The 12120-nt window shown below is 34.8% G+C and overlaps 1 protein-coding gene across 1 annotated transcript in view; it reads right to left on the bottom strand.

Moving 5' to 3' along the window:
* LMAN1 (lectin, mannose binding 1) overlaps positions 1–12120 on the bottom strand; it is a 44568-nt gene that overhangs the window by 19840 nt on the left and 12608 nt on the right. The window contains exon 4 of the mRNA XM_074208516.1: positions 7118–7179. Within this exon, the coding sequence (XP_074064617.1) occupies positions 7118–7179 (62 nt within the window). The remainder of the gene's footprint in view (positions 1–7117; positions 7180–12120) is intronic.

Below are 12120 nucleotides of genomic sequence, written 5' to 3'. Positions count from 1 at the left end.
TACCCTAAGAAAAACCTCAATAAATGATTTTATCCACTCCAGAATTGCAGAAAAAGTAGCCAGGGAAAAAAAGGTTTCATTCCTCCCAAGATGACCTTAGGGTGACCAGAGACTGACCAGACACATAAATCCTACAGGACTCTTTATCTTAAGGCAGTGAATGAGTGGTCTGAAACCAATCAAGGTAACTTAGAAATTAGTAAGACTGGCAGCAGCTGGGGAGGCTAGATGGCATAGTGGATAGGGCACCAACCCTGGAGTCAGGAGTAGCTGAGTTCAAATCTGGCCTCAGACACTTAATAATCACCTAGCTGTGTGGCCTTGGACAAGCCACTTAACCCTACTGCCTTGCAAAAACTAAAAAAAGAATGGCAGCAGCTGGTCCACTGAATTGGAGAGAGCTCAGATGCAGAGGATCTAAGATCTAAGATCCCCAGGACTTTGTCCTGAGATGCCATACACTGAAGACCCAGTATTCTGAAACTCAAAGATCTTAGAAGTAAAGAATCAACTTGAAAGAAGTGGAGGTGCATATAAGAATTCCAATAGTGCAGTTCGAGACCAAGTAGGGCTAACTATTCCAAAAACTGCAGGGCAGGGCACAGCTTGGCTCTGGCATAAAAACCTCAATTTAGAACTAAGGTTGAAGAGTAACAAGTTACAGACCTCCCCCCCAAAAATTATAATGGATCCAGAGATACCCCAAAATCCAACCTAGTAGAGAATAATTTCATAAAACCTGCAAAAAGACTCAAAGAAAAAAAGTGAACTTTCTACACAGACTACATGACTCCCTATAGGAAATGAAGCAAGAGACAAAAAATGAAATTAAAATTGGAATTGAAATTAGAATTGGAAGGAAAATAAATAGAACAGAAAGCAGTAAACCTATCTCAAACCCTGAAAAATTAGAATAGACCAATAAGAAATCAATGATTCCACTGAATCAACAAGAAATATTAGCATAAAATGAAAAGATTTTTTTTACATTAGAAAATGTAAGATATCTACTATAAACTGACCTGGAAACAGAACAAAGAAACAATTTGAGAATCAGATTTCCTGTAAACCATGATTTAACAAAAAATAAAGGGCCTGGATACCATATTTTCCTAAATCATATATAAAAAATGGGTCAGATCTATTAGAACAATAGGGCAAAGTAAAAATGAAAAGACTCTATAAATCACTTTCTGAAAGGAAAAAAAAATTGAACACAACCCAAGAAAGTCACACACAAAATCCAGAGTTTCCACATTAAAGAGAAAGACAGCACCAAACATTCAGAAAGAAGTTCAAGTAAAAAGAAAGAGCAGGTTACACAAGACCTGGAAGCTTCTCTAAAAACTAGAGATCTTGGAATATAATATTTAAAAAACACAAAATGTGTAAACTTATCATCATAAATAATTTGCCTTCAAATCTGAATATAATCCTGTTTTCTATTTCAGTAAAATAGGAAAAAAAAAGCATTTTTGCAGAGTAGGTGCTATGAAATACAAACACAAGACTTAAGAGAAATCAAGAAAGGCAAATTTATTTGAGAAATTGGAAGGAGCTGCGTAATTTTGAAATGCTAATATTCTAATAAGAGAGAAGAAATAAGCAATTCCTTTAGAATCTTAATGTCTTCAAAGGGAATTAAAGTGAAAAAATGAAAACAAAAACAACACAATACAAAAATCCCCAGAGATCCTGGGGATCCTAGTTTTGCTGGTTTTGTTCTGAGGGCATGAAAAGGGAAAAAAAGAAAGGGTAAAAGGAGAAATACATTAGTGAGAAAGAAGGAAGTTGGGGGGGTCAAAGAAAAGAATATAAGGACCTATATGTACAAAACTATTTTTGGCAGATCGTTTTGTGGTGGCAAAGAATTAGAAATTGAGGGATATACATTAATTGGGAAATGGCTAAACAAATGTCATATGATTTTGATACCATTATACCATTAAGAAATAACAAGCAAGATGGTTTCAGAAACCTGGGAAGAATCATATGAACTGATGCAAAGTACAGTAAGTAAACCATTGTACACAGTAACTGTAAAACTATAGGATGAAAAATGCTATCCACCTACAGAAAATGATGGGAGTCTGAATGCTAAGACTGAAGCATGCTTTCCCTACTTCCTTTATTTTTCTTGTTTGTTGTTTTGTTTTCGGGTTTTTTTTGGGAGGGTCTCTTTTCTTTCACAATGTAGCTAATATGGAAATATGTTTTGCATGACACCATATGTATAATCTATATAAAATTGCTTGCCTTCTCAAAGAAGGGGCAGAAGAGGAAGGGAAGGAAAGAAATTGAAACTCAAAATTAGAAAGAATGCAAAAAGTATTTTTACACATATTTAATGAAATAAATAAATAAAAATATATGGGGAAAATGAAGAAAAATAGTGGAAATTTTTTTTGCTTTTTTATTTGTCTTGTTTGTTTGTTTTTGCAAGGCAATGGGGTTAAGTGACTTACCCAAGGTCACAAAGGTAATTTTTAAGTATCTGAGGCTGCATTTGAACGCAGGTCCTCCTGACTCCAGGGCCGGTGCTCTATCCACTGCACTACCTAGCTGACCCAATTTGCTAATTATTATAACAGAAATGAGTGAAAATCGATGAGGAATCAAGAATATATGCTTGTGCACTTATACATGTATATACACACACACACACCACACACACACAGAGCGTTTGGTACAGAAACACATCAAACTCAAAAAGGAAACAGGTGAGCTTGAGAATGGGATTAAAGAGATTGATAAAAGGGAGAAAAAAAAAATCCTCAAACATGAAAAATTTCCTGATCCTGAGTGAAGATTGAAAGGGGGAAAAAATTTTAAAAATGAACTTAAAAGAATATTCATCAAATGGAGAATTGCTGAAGAAATTGCGATGAAACAATATTATAGAGAAAGAAATAATGAAAGGCAATTCCATGAAATCCTGGAGAAGTATGAATTTACACAGATTGCAATAAATCAGTCCAAGAAAAGTTTATAGAACGACATTTAGGAAAATGAAGAAAATAAAAACTGACAAAAACAACCACCAAAAATATCTCTAGAGGACCTTCTACAGAGCAAATTACCCACCTTGAGACAAAGAGGAGAGAGAGAGACTCAAGGTAAGGAATGGGATATACTTTTTGGGTAAGGAATGGGATATACTTTTTTGGACATGGCAACTATGTGCATATGTTTTGCTTGAAGATGCTTATATTTTACAATAAGATTTTTCCCAGGTTTAGTCTAATGGGGTTAGGTAAGTGAGGTTATCTATGGTAAATCAAAAAAAGAAAACAAGAGAAGAGCCTTTGAAACATTTTAAAAAGTACAAAGAAGACATTCAGAAGGAGGCACAAACAAGCAGGACAACTTTGAAAGTAATACGCTGAATTTACTATATATTTTTAAAGAAGAAATGCACTTTCACATACATATGTAACCTTTTTTAATGCTCATTTTGTAGATGGAAAAATGATCATTTTTGGAATTTAAGATTAGAATTTTTTTTTAGGTTTTTTTTTTTGCAAGGCAAACGAGGTTAAGTGGCTTGCCCAAGGCCACATAGCTAGGTAATTATTAAGTGTCTGAGACCGGATTTGAACCCAGGTACTCCTGACTCCAGGGCTAGTGCTTTATCCACTGTGCCACCTAGCCGCCCCCAAGATTAGGATTTTTTAAAAAGCATTTTTAAAAGACTAAATGTAGTATTATACTGTTTTACTGATCACTTTGGTTTAAAGTCTAGATTTATAGCCATAACAATATTTTTGCCAATATCCTTTGGAGGATTAAAGCAAAACATATGACTATCAGCCTAATCTTATTACAAGGAACTATTAAAAATTGCAACAAATCTAAATATCTAAAGATGACATATTATTGCTAAGAGTTATATTAAAAAATACGAAGGTTTTATGTTTACAAACTGAGGTAATTCACCATTATAACTTAGAATTGAATGACAAAAGTGAGGATTTTTCTCAACTTTTCTATATATGACTAGCAAGATACAGTAGGAAGAGCTAGAAAGAGAAATCCCATTCAAAGCTAACCACAGACAATATAAAATACCTGGTATATTATTTGCCAAGGCAGACTCAAAAACTTTCTGAAAACAAATACAAAATGCTTCTCACACAAGTAAAATCAGATTTAAATAACTGGGCAAACATCAACTGCTCATGGATAGGTTGAACTAATATAATAAAAATGAGAATTCTACCAAAAGTAAACAACCTTTTTTAGTGCCCTGCCAATCAAAATTCCAAAAAAATTACTTTAATGAATTAGAAAAAATTTGTAAGTAAATTCAGAGGGAAAAAAAAAGACCAGAATGTCCAGGGATTCAATGAAAAAATGTGCAAAAGAAGGTGGCTTAGCCCTACCAGATCTAATATTATATTAAAAAGCAGCAGCCATCAAAACTGTCTGGTATTGGCTAAGAAATGAGAGTGCTGGACCAGTGGAATAGACTAGGTGCAATAGCAGGAAATGATTATATGATTATCCTGGACACAAGATTTAGACATTAAAAAACAATATTATATGCAAACTAGAAAATCAAGAAGTAGTTTACCTGTCAGATCTATGGAAAGGAAAGCAGTTTATGACCAAGGAAGAGATAGAGAATATCACTAAAAACAAACTAGATGATTTGATTACATTAAATTAAAAAGCTTTTGCACAGACAAAACCACTGTAACCAAGATCAAAAGAAATGTAGTAAACTAGGAAACAATCTTTACAACTAATGTTTCTAACAAAGGACTCATTTCTAAAATATACAGAGAACTGAGTCAAATTTTTAAAAAAAACAAGCCACTCCCCATTTGACAAATGGTCAAAGGACATGCAAAGGCAATTTACAGATGAGGAAATCAAAACAATCCATGGTCATAAGAAAAATTGCTCTAAATCACTACTTATTAGAGAAATGCAAATTAAAGCAACTCTGAGGTACCCCATCACATCTCTCTGACTGGCCAATATGACCAGAAAGGACAATGATCAATGTTGGAAGGGATGTGGGAAATCTGGGACACTAATACCTTGTTGGTGGAGCTGTGAAGTCATGCAACCTTTCTGGAGAGAAATTTGGAACTTCGCCCAAAGGGCCACAAAAATGTGTACTTTTGATCCAGCAATACCAATATTGGGTCTATACCCTGAAGAGATGATGAAAAAGGGTAAAAACATCACTTGTACAAAAATATTCATAGCAGCTCTATTTGTGGTGGCAAAGAATTGGAAATCCAAGTAAATGTCCATCAATTGGGGAGTGGCTTAACAAATTGATATATGTATGCCATGGAACACTATTGGGCTTTTTTTTTTTTTTTAGATTTTTCAAGGCAATGGGGTTAAGTGGCTTGCCCAAGGCCACACAGCTAGGTAATTATTAAGTGTCTGAGGTCGGATTTGAACCCAGGTACTCCTGACCCCAAGGCCAGTGCTCTACTCACTGCGCCACCTAGCCGCCCCAACACTATTGTTCTTTTAGCAACTAAGAGGAATGGGAATTCAGGGAAGCATGGAGGGATTTGCATGAACTGATGCTGAGGGAGATGAGCAGAACCAGAACAACACAGTACAGCCTAACAGCAACAAGGGGGGTGATGATCAACCTTGATGGACTTGATCATTCCATCAGTGCAACAATCTCAGGGACAGTTCTGGGCTATCTGCAATGGAAAATACCATCTGTATCCACTGAAAGAATTGTGGAGTTTGAATAGAGACTAAAGACTATTACCTTCAATTTAGAAAAAAAAATTATCTTATTATGTAATTTTGCTATCTCTTAGACTTTATTTTTCTTAAGGATATGATTTCTCTCTCATCACATTCAATATGGATATCATGGAAAACAATGTATATAGACTGGCATATTGCCTTCTGTGGGAGTTGGGGGGAGGGAAGCAAGATTAGGGGAAAAATTGTAAAACTTAAATAAAATCTTTGGGGGAGAAAAATGAGGATTTTATTTGTTTTGGGGTTTGTTTGGGGTTTTTTTGGGCAAGGCAATGGGCAATGAGGTTAAGTGATGTGCCCAAGGCCACACAGCTAGGTAATTATTAAGTGTCTGAGGCTGGATTTGAACTCAGGACCTCCTGACTCTAGGGCTAGTGCTCTGTGCACTGCACCACCTAGCTGCCCCAAAAGTGAGGACTTCAAACCCAAATCATTTATTGAAATTTTGTTATTTAAAAAAATATGAGGAGCAAAAATGCCACCATTTCTTTTTTTGGGGCTGTCCAAATTTGAAAAACCAAAGCAATCAAGCATTTATTACATATTTATTATGTGAGCAGCACTAGGAAGAAAAAAAATTACATATTTCTTGCCTTCAAGCTTATGGAAGGGGAGGAGAAGAGGGGCTACTTGTATACACATAAGGATATAACGAAAGTCAATACAGAGTAATTTAGCACTTTGGATAAAATAAGGAAAGGCCTCAAGTAGGAAATAGCATTTGATCTGAGCTTTGAAGAAAGGTAGAAATTCCAAGAGATGAAGATGTACTCCAGATATGAGGATATAAGAGACAGACCAGTCAAAGATAGAGAAATTGAATATCATTTCTGAGTAATAGTCCAGTTTGACTGGACATCAGAGTATATGAAGGAAATGAATGTTGAGTAAGGATGGGTTGGAGTCAAATTTTAAAAAACTTTAATAAAATGGTAATGAGAAGTATCATTATATTTTATCCCAGATTATAATAGGGAGTTCATGAGTGACACGATCAGATCTAAGCACTAGAATATAATTTTGATAGCTTTTTGGAAGAGAACATGGAGAGGAGAGATATCTGAGTTGTGGAGAGATGAATAATAAGGCTATTGCAAATAGTCCAAGTAAAAGGTAAGTGGAGAAAACAAGACAGATGCTAGAAATACAGAAGAGGTAAATTAGATAAGAACTGGCAACTGACTGACTGGACTGAGGAAGAATATTAAGGATACCTCAAGGTGGTAAAAGTGAGTGGCTTAAGATGGCAGTACCCTCAAAAGAGGGAGAGATTTTAGGTTAAAAAAATACCTATTCTTGGAAATGATGAATTTGAGATGTGCATGTAACAAAAAGAGTCAGAAGTCAGAAACAATGTATAAACACTTACTTCTGATGATCATAATGTATTTGTCCATTGTTGCCTATGACAACCACAGCTGGATTGTTTTTCTACAAAACAAAATAAACATAACATAGTTTGTTTTAAACTTCTGATTTAAATTCTTCTTAATTAGAAGCTGACACCAGATAAGGACTAGATAACCTTCTTTTGTGCTTATCATACTCTTTTGTTAATCTGATGAAGCCTATGAACTTCTCAGTATACTTTTATAAATGCATTATAGCATTTATAGCTATATAAATATATAGCATTATAAAGGAAACCAATCATACTGACATTGTTATCAAAATATTTTTTAAAAACAAGTTCATAAGGGCAGCTAAGTGGCTCAGTGGATAGAGCACTGGCCCTGGAGTCAGGAGTAGCTGAGTTCAAATCCAGCCTCAGACACTTAATAATTACCTGTGTGGCCTTGGACAAGCCACTTTAACCCCACTGCCTTGCAAAAACTAAAAAAAAAAAAAAAAAAAAGTTCGTAAACCCTACATTTAGATATCTAGACGATATCTAAGATCCCTTCTAATTCAAATGACTTTTTTTTACTAGTTATCTAATTTATTGAATCCAAAGGCACTGATTTGCACAGGAAACTAAGGATATAAACTTTGAAAATACAAATTTGAAAAGACCTATCTATATTCAGAAGATTTTCATTACAATATAATTATAAAACAATCTAAATGCATTACAATATGAAACTTGAATTTAACAGAATGTCACACTGCAATTAAGAATGAGGAGCAAGAGAAATACAAAGTTATCTGTCAAGGTCCATGTAAAACAATGCAAAAATTAATCATATGAGACAAACTAAATGAGAATGAATAAAGAATCTGGCAGTAACTTAAGAATGACCAAAATAGTGTCATGATACTAATGTATTGAAATTAAATATTTGTACTAATGTTCAAAGTCATCTGTTTCTGGGTTTTTTTTAATCAACCACACAAATTTTTTAAAGGAATACTGGGATTGCAACCTAGAGAAAACAGATTAAATCCCTCTGACTAGCTCACACAAGTTTCATGGTTTCCTAAGCATGGGGACCAAAACATAATTATTAAAACTCCTGCCAATTGTCACATGGAAAAACATAAGTTTAAAATAATAAAGGGAAAAATTACGATCTTAAGGAAGTAGTAAATGATACAATAATACTATACATTAAGAAAATCCCTGGGGCAGCAGTGTCAAGTGTCAAGAGACAGAGTATGCATGCAAGTGAGAAAACAAATTAAGAAGTTATAGTAATTTAGGTGATAATAGATGAATGGTTGAATTAAGGTCAAAAGACCATACAAGGATAGAGAGGTGAAGGAGATCTGAGAGGCCAAGCCCTTGTTTTTAACAGATGATATAACTGAGGTCACAAGATTGTCCAAAGACAGAGAAAGAATTTGAACTTAGGTCCTCTTACTCCAAAGATGTATACTTTCCACTCTGCCATGAAAATGAAAAGAGGAAAAGAATAAGAGAAATACAATAGAGATAGTACTGAAAAGACTTGGTACATAACTGTTCCTCTCTTTCTCACCTAGAAATAAAAGATTATAATCTGAGTTCATTAAAAGAATGATCATCTACTGAGAGAAGTAGAGATGTTAGGAGGAGGGTCAAATTTTGAGACTTTGTTCATACTGGACAGATTAATTTGAGGTGCTGGAAAGTAATATAAGTAGAGATGACTAACAAGAATTTAGAATTAGAGGACAGAACTCTGGGGAGAAGTTAGAAGGTAGACATAATTTTGGGATTTGTGACAATTGAAATCAGATTAAATGGACAAGATCACCATGGGCTACCTCCTCTCCTGTCTCTGGCACTATGTGTATGTCTCCCAAATATAGAAATTACCCTCTCATTATCTCCACCTCTTGGAATTCCTAGTTTCCTTCAAGACTCAGCTCAAACTCCATCTTCAACATGAAGTCATTCCTGACTCAACAAGGTGCTCCAGAGGGCCTTTCCTCTCAAGTTACCTTCCATATATTTTAATATATGTCCTATATAGGTACATGTGGTCTCCCTAGCTAAACTGTAAAGTGCTTAAGGGCAGGGACTAGATACCCTGGTATCTAGTATTGTGTCTGGCATATGCTAAATGATTTTTAAAGGCTCACTGATGGACTGAATTTAGATGGAAAGGAAAAGAAGGCCAAGGAGAGAACCTAGAGGGATACATCCATTATGGAGGGGGATGAGGATAAAGAGAGAGGGAAAGAGAAACAGGTTTGTTCAGTGGGGGCATAGCATTATGAGCATACAGTAATGGAAATCAAGGGTTTCAAGAGTTTTAAGAGAGAATCAAAAATGGCTAGAGACTTATGAAATGCCAGCAAGAAGGGGGAAAAAAATTCACTGGTTTAATAATAAAGAGATTATCAGTGATCTTGGACGGAGCAATTTTAATATAGTGGTAGGGAGAGAAATTTAACTACTAGGGAATGAGGGGGGTGAGATAAGGGCAATTCTAGAAATTTGCTAATTAAAAAAAGGTTCAATAAAACAATGGATTTAGGGGTTAAAAAGATAAGGTGAGGAGGTTTTGTTTTTGTTTTTAAAAGAGAAAGGACCTTCAAATGGTTAAAGGACAGAATTAGGAAACTAGGAAAAAACTAAAGAAACACATGGGGCAGGATTGAAAAGGAAATGGGAAATTTAAGAATACATGTACACAGTTAACTATGGCAAGGCTATATGGATTTTATTTTGAAAAAGATGCATCCCTTTGCACAAAACCTAATTCTGATAAGATTTACATTATCAGAATTCATGATAGGAATTAAATACTTTCTGAAAAGAAATTGACTACCCAAATAAGTTATTCCAACCCTTTTCTCTAATGTGTCCCACACTACCTCCTCTCACTCTTTCAATTGAGGACACTGTCTCTTTACTGAAAAACTGAGGCTGTTCACTAAGGTCCCCTTCTCCCTTTTTCTTCATTTCAAAACCCCTTTATAACACAAAACACCCTTTTCCCTCCTTTTCTCTAGTGTCTGATGAAGTAGTCCTTTCTTGCCAAGTGACTTTAGCAAATTCAAGCCATCAATCCCATTCCCTCTAGTCTTCTCCATGAGACTGACCCCCCCCCCTTTCCTATCTACTGGTTCATTTTTATTGATTTCAGATAGTCTCACATATCTTACAACTTTAAAAAAAAAATCTTTACCTTTATACTCTCATCTTCTCAAGTTATTGTCTTATCTTTCCTCCCTTTCTCAGTTAAATTTCCAGAAAGAAATCATCTACAATTGTCTCTACTTCCTCTCCTTTCACCCCTCAATCCTTTTTACCATGACTTCTAATTGGATCATTCAAAGGAAACTGCACTCTCCATATTTACCAGTTATCTCTAATTGCTAAATCTGATGGGTTTTTCCTTAGTCCTCACCCTTTTGGACTGCTCTGTTCCAGTTTACATCATGAAACATCCTCTTTTCTATGTTTCTGGGGGGGTAAGGTGAGGAGGGAGACACTGCTTTTTTTGATTCTCTTCCTATTTGACCACTTCTCAGTCAAATGTACTATTCTTCCAATCTTCCAGGCTTGTAACTTTAGTATTATCCTCAACTCCTTATTTTTCCCTAATCTAACATTTTCAACTGGTTGCCAAATCTTGTCATTTTTACCTACACAACATTTCTCATCCCTAAACCCTTCTCTCTACTCACACTATCTTGTTCAAGTCCTCATCATCTCTGAACAAAATTTTTTCAGTGGCTTCCTAATTGGTCTTCATGCTTCAAGACTTTCCCCACTTCAATCTGTCCACTTACCTTGCTGCCAAAGTGATTTTCCTTAAGCAGTCACTCCCTACACAATAATCTTTGATCCCTATTGCCTGAGATAAAATATTAAATTCTTTGTTTGGTTTTTAAAGTCCTTCACAACCTGGACTCACCCTTTCTGGTCTTATTATATACTCCTCCCTTTTCCATATTCTATAATACAGTCAAACTGACCTCTTTATTCCTCCCACTCCATCTCCCATCTTTGTTCCTTTACACTGTTTTCTCTCACGTTCAAAGTATACTTCTTCCTCATCTTGAACTCACAGAAACTCTTTTCAAGATAAAGCTAAAATAGTCACTTCAACAACAGGAATCGACTATGGTTTGAGGGCCAAATATGGCCAGTGACGTAAGAATGGTTTTCATATTTTAAAACACAAAATATTATTTTAAATTATGAAAACCACTTTTAGCTCATTAGTGGTATGAAAAAAGAAACCAACTGGTGACCTCTAATTATCTTTCTTGACTACATTAAACATTTATAACTACCTACTATTTATTTTCTAACTATATGTAGATGTGTCTACAGATAGAATGGAAGGTCGCTGACTGAAGGGACTCCCATTCTCTGTATTTGTCTCCCTTGTACCTAGTACAGTGCCTAGCATATAGCAAGATAAACTCTTGATGACTGAAATAAAATTTTGTTAAACAGGAATGTATATGTACAATTTTTATCAGATTGTTTGTTGCCATGGGGAAGAGGGAAGGAAGGGAGGGTGGTAGAAAAATGAGAAACTTATAAATTTGTAATTTCTGAAACTTTATACTTTTAAGTATATTTAACTAATGATATCTGTATTTGAGTCTGGACTTTTAAAACTGAAAAAATAAGTTGTTCAAAGCAATAATTCAAATTTGAACTTTAATTTTAAGTACAGTAAAACAGATTATCAAAAATATTAGACAACATATTAAGTGATGACCAGCAAATTGAATTTAGAAAAACATTTATATAATGTGTACTAACCATTAAGCATGCGCCTGTTGATAAAAAAGCAAACTATTTCATTTAAATAAGTATTAGTTTAAATATGTATTTTTTTAACATGTCCTTACTGGGCAGGAAGAAAGAATAAGAATAGATTGGGACAAGTTGTTCTTTATCTTAATAAGTATTAAATAACTTGAGAGAGGAAGGGAGTCTTTCTTCGACTGGTAACATGGATTCTAGGAACACTCCATCCATGG

The sequence above is a fragment of the Macrotis lagotis genome, chromosome X, assembly GCF_037893015.1.
Source record: "Macrotis lagotis isolate mMagLag1 chromosome X, bilby.v1.9.chrom.fasta, whole genome shotgun sequence".
In the NCBI taxonomy this organism is placed as follows: domain Eukaryota; kingdom Metazoa; phylum Chordata; class Mammalia; order Peramelemorphia; family Peramelidae; genus Macrotis; species Macrotis lagotis.
The sequence above is the reverse complement of the archived record's forward strand: the minus strand, read 5'-3'. Positions and strand labels throughout refer to the sequence as shown.